The sequence below is a fragment of the Cimex lectularius genome, unplaced genomic scaffold, assembly GCF_000648675.2.
Source record: "Cimex lectularius strain Harlan isolate CLEC.00 unplaced genomic scaffold, Clec_2.1 scaffold76, whole genome shotgun sequence".
Taxonomy (NCBI): domain Eukaryota; kingdom Metazoa; phylum Arthropoda; class Insecta; order Hemiptera; family Cimicidae; genus Cimex; species Cimex lectularius.
The window spans coordinates 1381065-1398130 of record NW_019392636.1 but is presented as its reverse complement, the minus strand read 5'-3'; the positions used below and the strand labels follow the sequence as shown (position 1 = coordinate 1398130).

General features: G+C 29.4%; 2 protein-coding genes across 3 annotated transcripts; one reads left to right on the top strand and one right to left on the bottom strand.

Annotated features, from left to right (window-relative positions):
• Nucleotides 1-2723: 2723 nt before the first annotated feature.
• Nucleotides 2724-10982, bottom strand: LOC106669855 (ferritin subunit). Its single transcript, XM_014399669.2, has 6 exons — nt 10878-10982; nt 10632-10814; nt 3912-4033; nt 3686-3844; nt 3465-3620; nt 2724-2909 (listed from the first exon to the last, which is right to left on the bottom strand). Exons 2-6 carry the CDS (start codon nt 10708-10710, stop codon nt 2760-2762), a joined length of 666 nt encoding a protein of 221 aa, XP_014255155.1. The 5' UTR covers nt 10711-10814; nt 10878-10982; the 3' UTR covers nt 2724-2759.
• On the top strand, nt 10834-14468 carry LOC106669854 (ferritin heavy chain). 2 transcript variants are annotated; one of them, XM_014399667.2, is made up of 6 exons: nt 10834-11184; nt 11240-11350; nt 11420-11529; nt 13733-13900; nt 13977-14108; nt 14171-14468. In XM_014399667.2, the coding sequence occupies exons 2-6, from the start codon at nt 11242-11244 to the stop codon at nt 14336-14338; spliced, it is 687 nt and encodes a 228-aa protein (XP_014255153.1). In that variant the 5' UTR covers nt 10834-11184; nt 11240-11241; the 3' UTR covers nt 14339-14468. The 2 variants fall into 2 exon arrangements, with proteins under 2 accessions (XP_014255153.1, XP_014255154.1); XM_014399668.2 differs by having other exon boundaries at nt 11073-11350.
• The last annotated feature ends 2598 nt before the right edge of the window (nt 14469-17066 follow it).

Below are 17066 nucleotides of genomic sequence, written 5' to 3'. Positions count from 1 at the left end.
TAATAATGAGAATAATAATCTTAATGTGATATTTTTATGGTTTTTGTTTAAAAAAACAATTCTATGTGTTTTATATAGGTCATATATTTTTTAAAAGAAATTAAATATAATGAAAATTTAATAATTTGTTTTTTTAAAGATGTTGATGAAGGGTATTAAGTCCCAAAACATCCAAATAAATATTTAAAGTAACAAACTTACATTTTTTTAAACCATGAAGAATTTTTTTTAACAAAAACCAAAACATTAAAAAGATAATTTATTCTTAAAAATTTCCGTATTATTAATAAGTACACCTGTAAGAAAAAAAAATTATCCTGAAAGTAATATTTTTATTAAATTTTTATCCTTTTAAAAATATGGCTTAGTGCATTTCTTCATGAACCAGAACAGACTATGCTCACTGTTTTGTCTTCTCAAACCAATGCTTATCATTTTGGTTGGTCTGTGTGTTTTCACATGTCATTTTTATAGGTTCTAATGGTATCGGGAAAAATACACTGAAAAAAGCAGTAAGGCTTAACGTCCAGGATTATCAGAATCAAACATGTTATAATATAAATCTTGTTGAAGAGGCAAAATGAAATTAAAAAGTCTAAACCAAGATTTATAATTTAAAATAATTATAAGTTGGGTTGGTTCTGGGATGATGAATAAAGAAATAATTATAATCCAATTTCATTTGTACAATTAATAAGTAATTTTTTACATTTGGCCGAATAAAAATTGTTCATAAGAAATAGGCCATGATTGAAAAACAGATAATGAAGTACATCTAATTTTAATAATAAATAATAATAACATTTAATAGAGAAGCTATCATGTATGAAGACCACTGTCAGTACGTGGCCTTGGAGGATCTGACTCGTAGAAGAGTCAACATCATCCGATAAGGATAGGCCTTGCGAGGTTGACACAAGGACACTTACTTTTTGAACCAAGCCGGCATAAATACCTAATACATACCGGCATGTAGAGAAAGTTGCTCGTTGTGTCCCACCTAGTTGATGGGTGCAATTCTGTGGCTCCATATAGAGAGTATGTAGGAATGCAACCTGATACGAGAATCACGCTTGAGTTAGCTGCGAATACTTCCCCTTTTGCAATTTTTGGAAGAAACAGGGTGGTTTTATTGTATACAGTAATGATAATGATAGTTTTTTGTGCACCTAACATATGAAGAAAGTGAATATATTTATTAGCATGAGTGTACTTATTATCATGAAAGTGTAGTGTGTGAGCACTTCAAATCCAAAATAGTATTTAAGAGTAATATTATTCCTTTCTTCTTTTAGAAAAAAATCCTATGACCAATGAACTATGAAGGTATTTATTTTGTCGTCTATATCTACATTTTTTTTAAAGATGTATTTGTATAAATTTATCTTTATATACTCTATTAAACAATATATACTGGTTATTTATGGCTTTTTTTATCTTTCCCAATATCTAGTATAAGCTTTTAAAGAGTAAAAACTCTTAACCTTCTATTCTCTTAAATTTATCTACAAACTTGTGTATTTTTATAATTGTTTTGACATATTTATTGATGGGATTAATTGTTCCTAAATCAATCCAAACTCTTTCAACAGGCCCAAAAGGAAAAAATCCAAATTGTTTCAAATACTGTTTTATTTTTTTATTTTGCAGAGGACTACTGTGGCCATGTGGTTAGAGCATCTGACTTGTATTTATCTTGTGGTTGTGGGTTCGAATCCTGGCATAACCCATGACTTTTTAATTGATCATAATATTTTATAAGTATTGTAAAGTGATTTTTGACCCCACATGTGCTTGGTATATTAAGCCCTCCTTAACCAGTAAGGGTAAGCAGATTAGCAGGATGATCACAAGTGTGAGATTCATCAATTGCAAGACCTCAATAAAATATCTAACGACATCATTTCTGAAATACAGAAGTCTGGCAGCTTTGAAATAAAATATTAAAAAAAAACTATGGACAGATGCTACAGGAGTGTGGACAACAGAAAATCCCATATACAAGGAAAATGTCAGCCTTATAAAAATTGAGTCGAGGCAAGTATCCCCGTAGAAGAAAGGAAAGGCAGAAGAAACTTAACCAAGTGGCAGAAAGGACACCTAAAAAACCCCCAAAAAATATATTTTGTGTACTATTTTGGGATACATTATTTGAAAGTTTGCAAGAAATCTCTAACTAGGGTGAAAAGTTATGAATGAGGTGAAAAACCATTGATACTTTTTACCTTTTATATATATTTTTATATACATGATACTTATATACAAATATTGTATAGGTTATAAATTATTTTGTATCCTTGTTATATTGATATAAAATCGGCAAGAAAGGTTACCTTAGATTACAAATAAATGACAAAAAAGATCGTAGGTTTAAAAGTTAATTATTTTGAAGAAAAAGTTAAAGACCTAATTATTAGTTAAATAAACTATTTTAAAATACTCATTTTGGATTATTTTGTATGCATTTGTGTTTTGCATGCACAAACTGTTAGTATGATGGCTGAAAGGTGGATAATTATCTCTAAAAATAAGAAAGGTAAAGAAATCCAAGACAAATAAAATATTAAAAAATGTATTGACTTATTAATAATTCTTTCAAGTTATTTACATAATAAGAATTTGTATTTCAATTTTTGAATTTAAAATATGACTGCCTATATAAAAAAATATGAATATAAAAAGTGTAAATTTTTATATCGATACAACTTTTTATCTTTCTTTGATTTTTTTTTTAAATTATGTACACAGCATTATTGCAATTATTCCTCCAGCAGTTTCTTGTCATACAGGAACTCTCCGAGGGGGCCGTGGTCATCCATCATCTTACCAAGAGTTGAAACCCTTCCTGCAATCTCTCTCTGCCCTTTGAGCTGTTCTTCAAGGAAATCGCCGGTCAAGTAGTCCACAAGCTGGAAATATAGAATTTTCAGTGTATAACTGATTTTAGAGAAGAGACAACTGTTTGGCAACGATAAAAACATTCGATATTAAAATAAAAAAATCCCACGAGAAAAAAACAAAAAACAATTAAACAAACTGTCAATACGAACAATGGGCCCTATCTCAAAGCAAATATTAGCAGAACAGATTGATAAATTATCTTTAATTGACAAATGGCAAACTGGCCATGTTTAAATTTCTATAATACAATTGGAAATTGCAATTGTTAATAGAATAAAAGAATGAACAATAATTTTTAAAAAGCCAAACATGTGTAATAGGATAATGAAAATGATATATGAAAATCTGGTAAATGTAAGAAAGGTATCTTTTTCTCTAGGAACGCATCTGGTTTCTAGATTAATACATCTAGACAGTCTGTTCAAATGGTAATATTGGGTCAAGGAGTAAAATTTGTGGATGTTTATTTTATTAGTTACTATTTATGATCTTTTACTACATACAAATACATACCGTACATTTATAGTATTTGAATAAATCAATTTTACTGATAGATTGCTTACATGATAATCATTACGAAGCTGAATACCAATGGCCGGCGAATCTTCACAAGCTTTTACCAATGCCGTAATTTTTCTAGTCACATGGGATTCCAGGGCCAGCGCATCAGAAAGGGCTTCAAATCCTGATTTCCAAGCCGTTTTGTTATTTGTCGGTCTCTAAAAAAAAGTCAATAAGTTACACACATTAATTTGAGGAGGAAGGAATTTAAAAAAAAACTTACAGGTTGGCCAATAATATTAGAGAAATCCTTAAGAAGACCTCCTCTCATAATAAGATAGTCCATTATCTTCATGCCGTGTTCCCTTTCCTCTGAGGCAGCTTTGAAGAACATTTTTGAAAAACCTGGCCTGTTGACTACATCTTTAGCAAAATGGGCACCCTTAAAATAAAAATAAAATTGGTTTGTTAAAACATTATATGATAATAACATGGGCGTGGCATCTTACCATTGCCATGTAAGTCATAGCTGCTTGAAACTCCTCTTTGACCTGTTCCTTCATCTTTTGTGTGCAACCATCGGACATCGTGATCCAGTCAGTAGGCACATTACTTAAAAGTTTACTTTTGCCTAGAAAGTAATTTAAAAAATAAACGCTATTGTATTGTTTTGATTTTATTGTATTTCTTACAATTCTTGTACAAATTGTGAATGTTTAAGATATTTTAAAGTGAAATCATTGTCAAATACGATAAGGAATCAAAGCATTTAAACAAAAACAAATGGTCTTTCGATAACTACTCATGATGTAATAGTGGTGGTTTTTGTCACTGATAATTTTTGTATTGGGTTATAAGAATTGAAAGGATGTGATGATTTTCTCATTTTATTACATCGTTTATCTACAATCATTGGCCATCAGGCTGCACAAAAGATGTAACATTTCTCAATTTACAAATTAAGTTAAGGGAAGAGTCAAAATGAGAACAAGGCCCAATAAGCTGTTATAAAAAGAGGGATCAAAGGTCAATGATACAGAAAAATATGCCTGTTTTTCATGGGTGTGGAATATTTATTATAATCTGTTGGGAAAATTTTTAACTTGTTAAACAATGGAATTTAATAATCAATCTTATTAATGTGGGCTCTTAAGGTACAAAGATCAGACAATTAATCAGTCTCTCGCTTTTTGGGTTTACATTTTATCCATTTGTCAACTATGTCAAATCAGACTTTTATTTCGATAAGTTATGTAATTCCTCCACAATTTAATCTATCATTTACTAGTGAAAGTGATATTTAATATACTTTTATACGATTTATTGTAAATATTCTGTAATGATGTTATGTAAAATCTGTGCACTTTTTAAATTATTTCATTATTAAGTAACTGATCACTAGTATGACTTAAGTCTAGTATCTAAACTTAAATAAAGGACATTATTGGACATTTTTATTACTACACAAATAGATTCCATAATCAAAGGATTCACATCGTAGTATGGATTAAATGTAAATACCAATTTAAAACTTAAATATGTCGAGTCTATTGAAGGTAAATTTAAAATAAGCTAACATTCCTAGGAATGCTTAACATTGTTAAAATGAAGTTTCATGAAGTGAATGTAATTTCAAAATCAAAATGTTTGTTGAACAAGTGACGATTAATCTAAAGGACCACCAGCAAATTGATAATTAAGAAGTCTTAAAATGAAAATTATTAATTAAACTGGAAACAGTTTTAAAATTGCTGATGAGAGAAATGGACCCACTTTTCTTTTTGTTTTTTATTATTACAGAGAGGAATGAACAATAACTGTACAATTTTTGAGAGAAATTAACAAATTGCAGAATTTTCCTAGATAAATTAATAAAAATAGAAGAATACTTGAGGTAAATGAACAAAAAATTGTCAAATTTTCTGAGAATTCTTGAGAATAATGAACAAATTTTGCCGACTTTATTGAGAGAAATGGACAAAAATATTGCATTTTCTGAAAGAAATTAACAAATATTGTAGAATTTGCTGAGGGAAATGGACAAAAAAATGTTGAATTTTTTGAGGCAAATTAATAAAATTTCGATCTTTTCAAGAGAAATGAACAAAATTAGCAGAATTTAATAAGAGAAATGAACACAAATGCAGATTTTCTAAAGAAATTTAAATTTTTTTGCAGAATTTAATGAGAAAAACCAACAAAAAAAGGTCAAATTTTCTGAGACGTGAACATGAAATTGCGTAGAAACATCCGAATGGTATAGCACTGTCACAATAGACAGAGGCTGCGGTCAAACCAGAAGTACCTACACATGATTGGTCAGGAAGACAGTGATCGTTATACCATAAGCAAACAAGTAGAAAAACAAAACTTATATGGTACGGCAGAAAATATTAGAAGGAAAGAAAGATTTTTCATACACTAAACCAATGTACAATACACAATGTAAAATTACTAAGCCTTATAGTTATATAATTTAAATGAGCACAGAAAATTTCTAGGTTTACTTTGGTCAATTTTGTTAAACAAACTGGCAAGAAATTATAACTGTTATAATAAATATATAACATTAATATAATAAATATTAACATGGCTGAAGACAATAGATCAATGCAAAATAATGCAATATTTTCAAGAGAAAATTTACAGAATTTAATGAGAGAAATTAACAAAATGTAGAATTTTCTGAGACAAATGAACGAAAAATTGTAGTATTTTCTGAGATTAAAAAAAAGGAATTTTCTAAGACAAATGAACAAATAACTGCCTAATTTTCTGAAAATGAAGAACAAAAAGTGCAGAATTTTCTGAGAGAAATAAACAAAAATGTTTTATTGATTTAAAATTTTGCAGAATTTGTAGCCGACCATCATTGTCGTTTTGCATTTTAATTTTAACCTTTTCCCTGTTAGTTTTTGATCACCACCAGAATTTCTGAGACCTTAGGTGGTTAATGTTGAAATGTCTTTCAAAGACATTAAGTGATTTAGTTGATATCTATAAAATTTTATGCATTTTGATTGATGATGATGATTACAACATTTATCACTGAATTGTTAGAAATGTAAGGAATGTGAGGGATTTTTTCTTTTTAAATTAAACCGACTGTATACATTTGTACTTTTAAAACTTGGCAAACTCCAGACTTCATAAGTGGTTTGTCCTTTTTAATTTTATTGTGCACAGTAAATTTTTACAAGTGTTCCATGTCTTTTGTCTACATAGAGGAAGAGAATAAGGAGAACCTAGTAGGATAATTGAATAAAACTGAATCTTCAAATTTGTTGTTCTCTTGATATAAATTTAAAATAAATTAATTTGTCAAGAACAAAAATCCTTAAATCTTCTGATAAGTCTAACTATTTCATAAAACTATAAAAAGTGATACTATGTACTACTAAATGTGATATATGACACATTCTTTACCAGAAAATATGAGGGGAAAAAAGCCTCAAGTGATCTAAAATTTCACAGAATCTGTACCTTGAATGTTTCCGTTCATTTTTAGCCTGTTCAGTCTTGCCATTTTGCATTTTAGCATCAAATCGACTAACCACTGAATAGACAAAAAGACCAAACTACGGCTCATTACCTCGCAAGAAATCTCAAAATAGCAGAACCATCATTTTCACTATTGAATCGATACACTCACTCCATCAGTACCAATTTTTAGTAACCTCACACTACTTAAGAATAGTCATAATTTTTAAAATCAATACTCTTAGAGTTGCCAGAATCTGAACATTCCCAACTGATTTCTAAAGAAAAATTGTATGTGTGGGTTTGCACAAACATCCGTGTTTTAATTATAAATGCTGCAAAATGTTCTTTTTTTTTATAAATAAACATAAATTGTGCATGAAAAAAATAAAAAATAAATACATAATAATTTAATTCATCTTATTTATGGGCCTTTTTTAAGGTGCTAAAAAACATTCAATCTACTCGATCTTTCGCCATATCATTTTCAAAGCAGTTTTATTTCTGGAAATTGGGATGTAAATTTAAAATTTAGTTTAAAGATGTTGAAAATTGAGATATGTACATAAATAAATAAAAAAGTAATGTAACATCAAAATGAAAAACCTCAGTGACTATGAGTTTTAAAATTTGATTGATTTTTTGATAAAATATAATTCATTCATGGATTTTTAATTACTTTTAATATAGTAATAAACTATAATGAATACAGGATGTAATTTATAATAACCACCATTGTAAATGCTTAAGGTCTGCATATGAAGTAAACAACTAGAAATGGAGATTTTTTTACATCCTTTCAGAATCAAATGAAAGATACATAACTACATTAATGTAGAAACTAACAAGAAACAAACATTAAATGAATATAAATATGTTGTTTTTCTTGAGAGAAATTAAAAATAATCTAAAATCCCTAAGAATCTGAAGTTTAGTCATCTTAAAACATTCCGGCCTGACTATTCTGGCTTTTTTGCTTGTTTAAACCATAAAAATGATGATTGGTGGAATGAGTGTGTTGTTCAATCTTTAGTTGTTTTCAAAAAAGTTTGTCTTTGCATTGTATTTTCTGTACATCAAAAAGTCTAGAATAATGAAACTATTTAGCTATACATAGCTTCTACTAATGCAAGGAAAAAAAGGACAACAATAACAAAAATACACTATCATAAAAATAACAACTTTTTGAAGTGACTATGTGCTTTAAAAATTGAAGTGAAACAATTGATTGAATTGTTAAAATATAATTCCAGCAGTTTTTAATTGGCTATTTTAATTTTTTTTAATTCTTTCAGTATGAAATGAAAAATACATAACTACATTAATGTAGAAACTAACAAGAAACAAACACCTCAATCATTCTGGCCTGACTATGCTTACTAGCTGGCTTGTTTAAACCATTTCTCGACTAACTATCTTACTGAAAGGACTGTACTGACAAAATAACACACAGACAAACCATACAAGTTCATCAACTTTCACAACTAAAGGCAATATTTCAAAACTATAAATTCTAGAAATAGGGATCCTTTAAAAGTGAGAAAAAAATTTGCCTTTGCAAATAGTCATGTTTGTGGAAAACAATTAGCGTTGCATTTCTTTGTCTGTCAAACAGGTACAACAAAAAAATTCTAGAATAATGAAGCTTATTAGCTACAGATAGCTTCTACCAATGAAAGGTAAACAGGACAACAATAAAAGAATATACTCTCATTAAAAAAAAAATTTTTTTTAAGTGTCTATGTGCTTTAAAATTTGAAGTTGTGAAACAATTGATTGAACTGTAAAAATATATGTGATTTAGAGTTCGTTAGTCAACGATTATACAGAGATCGTGAGATGTGGTCTGGTGTGCCATAGGTTTCAGAAAAACATTTTCTTTATCGTGCCAACGTTTTGATCTTTATTGAGATCATCTTCAGGGCCTGGGATTTACAAACATTGTTTAAATTTAACAAGTACATGTAGGCTGTGGAACAAAATGAATTTACAATTTTTTTTGTTTTTTGCATTGTATAAATTCATTTTGTTCCACATCTACATGTATTTGTTAAATTTAAACAATGTTTGTAAATCCCAGGCTCTGAAGATGTTCTCAATAAAGATCGAAACGTTGGCACGATAAAGAAAATGTTTTTCTAAAACTTATGCCACACCAGACCACATCTCACAATCTCTGAATATTGTAAAAAAATAATTCCAGCTGTATTTTTAATTAATTATTTTAAAGATGATAAATATATGGTGATGCAGATTATAATGACAGATACTATTTTTAATAATCTAAGCATGTGAAGTAAAAAAATTAGAAATGGAAATTTTTTTACATTCTTTCAGGATCAAATGAAAAATACATAACTACATTAATGTAGAAAAAACGAACACGAAACAAACACAATATAAATATGTTGTTTCTCTTTAGAGAAATTAAAAATTATCTAAAATCCCTCGGAATCTGTAGTTCGGTCATCTTCACACATTCTGACATGACTTTTCTCAGTTGTTGGCCTTACCAGGACTGGACTGATAAAATAACATGAAGACAAACTATACCAATTCATCAACTTTCAGATCTAAATGCAATATTTCAAGACTATAAATTCGAGAAATAGAGATCTCTAAAGTGCATACAAGGTTCCAATTAGAGATTTAAAAAAAAGTTTGCCTTTCCAAGTAGTGTTGGGGTTTGTGGAACCATTGTTTTTCTCTGCCTATGTCAAATATGTACAACAAAAAAGTGTAGACTAACGAACCTTATTAGCTAGACAGCCTCTACCAATGAAAGGAAAAAAAGAACAACAATAAAAGAATATAGCTTTCATTAAAATAAAATCTTTTTGAAATGTCTACGTGCTTTAAAATCTGAAGTTTGTGAAACAACCGATTGAACTGTAAAAATATAAGACCATCGGTTTTTTAAAATTCATTATTTTAAAGGTGATAATAAATAGTAATATATGGTGATGCAGATTACAATGACAAACCACAGTTTTTAATAATCTAAGCATGTGAAGTAAAAAATTAGAAATAGAAAACATGTTTACATTCTTTCAGGATCAAATGAAAAACATATAACTATACATTAATGTAAAAAAAAAAAAAAAATACGTTGTTTCTTTTGAGAGAAATTAAAAATAATCTAAATCCCTAGGAATATGTATTTCAGTCATCTTCAATCATTCCGACCTGACTTTTCGTGCTTGTTGGCCTTACCAGGACTGGACTGTCGACATAACACAAAGGCAAACCATACCAGTTTATCAATTTTCACATCTAAAGCAATATTTCAAAACTATAAATTCCAGAAATAGAGATCTCTAAATTGCTTACAATGTTCCAATTAGTGAGAAAAAAGTTTGCCTTTGCAAATTGGGTTTGGGAAAAAAAATTAGCATTGTTTTTCTTTGTCTGTGTCAAATATGTACAACAAATAATTCTAGAACAATGAAGCTATTTAGCTATAGATAGCTTGTATATATATGCTATACAAGCATGTATTGCTATATATTTAGCTATATGCGCAACAATAAAGGATATAATGAATCATTTGTGAATAAATCAGCAAGTCAAACTACTAGTTAAAACAATGTTGAGATTAGTTGACTGATTAGTAATTATAGAAGGGCGAAACATGACGCGACAGATTTCTAATTAAATCAGAAAAGAACAAAAAATGATTGAAAAAATATATTTATTTATAAAGGTAGAATATATGATTTTGAAGTAATGACAGTTAAAGGGCTACTCACATTTCCCTTCCAGGGTGTCTTCGAATTCTTGCCCGCCGGCAAAGACGAACAGGGCCGAAAGGAAAATTATATTTTTCATCTCGATTTGTCGGAGGAGAAAATTCTGTCAGAAAAACCTTTTAAAACCCACCCTGAACCTTTGCACAATACACTGGCGCAGAAGGCCCGTTCCAAAATGTATTTCTAGATTTGACAGAAAATTGATTAACGACTTGAGTGAGATAGATAGAGGGATAAAAACAGTACCAATAGGACAATCGACCGGTCAAGTAAAATTTGTAAGATAACGTCAAAGAGGTGGTAAAAGATTTGTAAAACGGATTCCCATTTGTCGGCCGATTATTTTCCGAGTCCTCCCCTTCTTATTTAATGCGCCTTTGGAAATGGTTAAATTACGTTGTTGGATAGACGCATGCGCCCGCCTCTTAACTTTGACAACAACCACTTGGAAACAGTCTCCAAACGATCATTTGTGATAACGTCGGTAACTCAAGGTTTCCTCTTGTTCGAAAATTACCGACCGATCTCATTTCGAGTCTAAACACTCAGAAAGGTTCAACATACATTTTTCTCCTAGGTTCAAAAAAATAATACATTGTATATTACAGCCATGAAGAATTTATCGTTAATCCTGCCTTTGGCTTTCATTGGTCTTGTATATGGAGAATATTGCTATGACAGTACTGTAGCTTCATGTATGACACAGAGCAGTGTGAAAAGTAACTATCTAAAATTTAAATTACCCATCTTCAGTGTTTATTTTTAACTGAGTATAATTTTTTTTACAGCAAATTTGCCGTCGTGTGATTCCAAATACTCTGGCGTACATCACATTTTTCCAGATCTGGAAGACCTATTTCGAACACACATCGATTTTAGTTACCAGTACTTGCTGATGGTATGACAATTCTTTAATATTTTCTCTGTATTTTATTTTTTTTTAAATGTTATTTAAAAGTATACTTATGAAGACTACCAAGAAAAGGGCTAAGAGCGATAAATAATATTAAATGAATAAAATTAATAAATAATTATTAAAAGTGTGTGTAGGCACCTTTCAGCCTTCTGATTCAAACACATCCAAAACGTACAAAATCAGAGTAGTACTCAGTATATATATACTATAGTATAAATCAGAGTAGTATAACTTAAGATATAAAATTTCTGTCAATTTTTTTTTTAAGCGGTTAAAAAAATTTTCAAATATATGTTTCATCATCCCGTCCCATTTTCAATTACATGCATAGTTTATTAATACAAATAGTAACGGTGGACTGAGTATAAATTTTAAATTCACTAGTTGGAAATGATAGTTTTCATAAATTGGTTTTAAGCTGTTTTTGAGCAGAACTGTCCTTTCCAACCAGTATGTTTTTTTTCCCTTTCTTTTAAATAGTTTAATTTTACGTTATTCTTTTTCTTAATTACTTATTTTTTATAATTATTTTATTATTATTATTTTAATCCATATATGTTTAGTGGTCATAATTGACTATATTAATTATTTCAATTAATTATTCTTTGACCTAAGGTCTTAATTGAGACGGAAAAGTTAGTGTCATGAGTGGGATTCGAACCCGCGACCTTCAGCTCAATATGCTGCTGCTCTAACCACTTGAACTATCGTGAATTCAATCCCCTCAGACAGCAATTCCTCATCTCAGCCTTCAAACTTTGGAATTTTCCCTCTTTCTGCCATTTTTCAAATGTTGTGTAATCAGAGTTTGATTCTCAGAGACTTATAAGTGGCTGTGGGAAGCTGTTAGTGAAGTGATTTCTTCTTTACTTATTATATTAATCCACATATGTTTAGCGGTCATAATTGACATTACACACGTGGTTAAGCCAGCAGTGTATTGAGCGCTGAAGGTCGTGGGTTTGAATCCAGCTCGTGTCACTATCTTTTTCGTCTCAATCAAGACCTTAGATAAAAAGAATAATTAATTGAATTTTTTTAAAAAATTAAACTTTACCTTTAGTGTTATTTGTAATATGAAAACAATTTAAAATCATACGTTAAAAAAGTAGTTAGTGTTTAAAAATTTCTTTAACTTCAAAAAAAGGCCTACAAACTAGAAAAAATTTCTGATTAGTATTCTTCTTTTCTTTGTTTTTGTCATCTTTCTATTTATGGATGGTTTAATTTTTCTCATTTTTAAGCCTTTTGTTTTGAAAATGGTTAAAGAAATGTCCAATAAGTTTTAGCATCCTGTGCTGATTTCAAGTGCATGGTTTATTTCTGGAAGATATTTTAATTTTACATTATTTTCTTAATTAATTATTACATTTGTGTAATTATTTTATTATTAATATTTACCTTTTGTGTTATATTTATTTGATACCAATTTAAGAAATGTAAAATTGTCATTTTTTAACATTTCTTTATCAACCTTCAAAAAAAGTATGTGACTAAACTTTTAAACTATAAACAACAAACTATGAACCGTGGTTCAGCTCATAAACTATTTTTCGGAGTTATCCGGACGAATGAGCATTTGAGACTCGAAATCCAGATAACTGCGGGTGGAAAAAACAGTATGTGAGTAGAGCCATCGTTTTCATCCAAAGAAATTTTAATTATAAAAAATTCAGGCACAAAGATTCTGCATGTAACTGATACAGTTAAAATTCATCAATTCGAAGTTTCACTCAGGATAAATCATGTAATAAACTGAAATTTATTTTTATGCTGATATTGTTATCATACAAACAAATGTTACAATTATCAGTATTTCTTAACATGATCGAATATTTAGACCTGATAATTGAAATAGGAAATTCCTTTCATCTATTACATAAAAAATAAATAATTTTCAAATTAATTTTGGTACTATAAATGTTGGCCTTAGCATGTCAATTTTTCTTTGAATCTTCATAATATAAATTTGCCATATGATATTATACCATATACCATGGTCTTATCTCTTAATGGCCAAAAAGAAAAATCCATTGCTTAGTGATACGGTTAATTTGGCAAAGAAATGCTATTATAAAAAATATATAAACATTTTGAGAGTATCATCATTGAGAAACGAATTTAGATAATATTCTTGTTGTATTATTTAATCTCTCACTATATCAGTTTTATTTTTTCCTCCTAGTCCACAAATTTTGCGAACCATGAGAAAAACCGTGACGGATTTAGCAAATTGTACAGAAAATTATCCGATTCCGCTTGGGAGGATGCCATGGACCTTGCCAAGTACGTAGCAAAGAGAGGCGGATCGTTCTCATTCACCAATTTTGGCAGGACTGCTAAAGATCTCCAGGTCAGTCTCTCAAATCAGGACAATTTAATTTATGAATTTTTATTTTTAATTATTTTATTTTGTATTTATATATAAGAGTGTCAATTATGAATTGTACGAGTTGGAAAGCCTTGCCCGTGCACTCGACATGAGCAAGCACCTTGCAGAAAAGGTACACAAGGTACACGGCGGGGTTACAAATCGCAACAAGGATTATCATGATGCGGAGGTAAAATTTCTGAACTATTCTTCAATTAATTACATTTTTTCATCATTATTATTATATTGCAGGCAATTTCCTTTTTGGAAAATAAATTTGTACACAAGCACGCCGATTCTGTCAGAGAAATATCTGGCTACACCAACGACCTCACTAAGCTTGTCAAAAATAGCCAGATGGGCAATTCCGCCAGTCTTTCAGTATTTTTGTTCGACGAGTACCTTCAGAAAGCCTTGTAAATTGTATTAACCTATTTCAAAAATATTTTTATAATTTTGTACATAACTAAGGTTTAATTTTTAAAACACTTATTTGTAGAAATGGTGTTTTGTACAACCAATAAATTTTATTTCATTGTCTAGTCTTTTTTCCTATCTCTCTTTGTTTCTTTTATCCTTATCAAATCCCTTTGTCACAGTTTGACACATTGTACAAAGTTGAATGACATGTCTGAATCTAATCTCCTTTGGAAAATGACAAAACGTCACCATTGGTGCAAAGTTCAAATATGCGATTATAGGCATTGTTTGTTTTTCTAACTGATCTGTTTACTTTTTTCAAACTAATTGGTTTCAACAAATTAGATAAATAGATATTGAAGATTAAGAATTCAAATTGCATTATAAACAGTTTAAATTATTGCAATTTTTCAATTTTGAGCATTCTTTTGAGAATAAATAATTCAAGCAAGTAGCATCTATCAGATGCATAAAAATCCCTTTGCAATGTTCACACACTTTTGTATTTAAAATAAGTATTTCCCATTCTGGGGCCTGTAAAGAATGCTTGTTAACTTCAACTTTTGTAAATTTTTATCTGGACCGTGGCTCAGCATGTTTTTGATGTTTTCTTCATTCAGTGACCATTTACCTGATCCTCATTAAAAAAAGATCTAGATTCCATATCCCTGAAAATTCTCTATCCTAAATGAAATGAAAATTTTACAGAGGTCAGCACAATAACGAATATTTAAGTGCTAAAGGAAGAAATTGCCATGACTCCAAATGAAGGGAAAAAATTCATTCCTACTATACAGGAAGACAAGGGGACTATCGATTTTATAATACTTTTTCCAATTATTATATATACAAATGCTCCAAGGAAGATGCCTCAAGTATCAATCTCAGGAACTCAACTATGTGAGACCTTAGGAAACAATTTACTTAAATTCGCAGGTGGCTTCTGTAGATAAAATGTGAAACCACTTGTGGTTTAAGATAAAGTAAAGTAACTAAGAAAAGGAGTGAAGTAATGTAAAGTAAAAACTTTAATAATTAAAATTAATTGTAATGTTCTGGGTTCAAACCTCAGCACAACCCATGGAATTTTAATTGGTGTATATAAAAAGCATTGTAAAATGTTTTGAGCCCGCATCCACAACACCAATAGGACTTAGTCTTTTCTATTCTATTGAAAGTACTTATGTATAAGTATAAATATTTATCGTTGAGTATGGCATTGGTTTTCAATAATAAATAATAAAGCTAGAAGATCGAGATTGAAGCCATTAAGGTAGAGAAAGTTTTCTGATGTCGAGCATTTGGTGCCTTCTTTGGTACTCTATTTAATTAAGACCCATTTTTTATTGCAAGTTACATTATATAAAATTACAATGCTTATTCAACTAACTTACTTGAACACCTATTTTTAAAAAACTTTAATGATTAGCCCAGACATGTGGTCCGAATAATGTCTTTTAAAATAGGTTTTTGAGTAAGTTAGTTGAATAATTTTAATTTTGTATATGTAATGTGTAATAAAAAATTTCACTTAATTAAATAGATACCTGAGGATGGCGTTAAATACAGCCGAAAGCTCGACATCAGAAAACAAGTTGGTTTTTTTACCTTCATGGCTTCAACCCTGATCCTCTAGCTTTATTATATAAATATTCATCTTGTTTTTTAATGGTTTACTAGCAAAATTAATACACAATCTTGCTTCATTTTCTATTTATTCACTGCTATCACATATTAATTTTGCTTGTAAACAATAAATACAATACAAAAATTAAGGTTTTTTGGTTGAGATAAAAAAGTCAATGGCGAACCCACGATCTTTGGCTAGATAGGCTGCTGCTCTACCACTTGAGCTATCGTGACGTCGATCCACTCGGACACTAACTTCCCATCTCAACCCCACCTTTTGAATTTTCCCTCCTTGAGCAGCGACATATCTAGCTGAAAATCGTGGGTTCGAATCCCGCTCGTGCCATTGAATTTTTTATCTAAACCAAAACACCTTAATTAATTGTAATATATTAATTGGTCAAGCGGACCACAAAATTAGTGAATTTAATAAATACACTTATAATTTGGTGGTTTAATAATAACAAAATAATTTAATAATTTCTGATGACATGATCAGAATGAAAATGACTGACAAGATTCATCATTTCTCATTTATCAACAAAATCCCATAATAAATCAATATTAAATGTATTCACTTTTTTTTGTGAAAACTATAATTTGATTTATTAACTGTATTTAACTAGTTGATTATTAATTTTAACACCTAGCTGATATTTCCCAATATGTGGAACAAGTAGTTTGGTGCAACTGTGAACTACTAATTGAACTTCAGTTTGATTCCTTTATTGAGCACAGTTCCTTTTTAACAAGTTTTATTTCCAATTGTTCTTCATTTAATTTACCATTAATTGTACCTTATTTTTTCTTTTAATGTAATTTTTTAATGAAAGAACTTTTTTAAATGTTAATAAATATAAATTAGTTTTTTTAAACATTACTATTACTATCATTACCCAGGGTTCGAGTCCTGCTTGTGACACTATTTTTTCGACTCAATCACACTGCATAAAAATTAATTAATTACTGTGGTTAATAGGACCAACTAACTACATTAATTATTATTACTAATAATATTTCAAAAACACTCTTTGTTTCTTATTACCTGAGTTTTCTCTATTTGGATTCCTTATTAATATTTTTTCTGATGACTAATAAA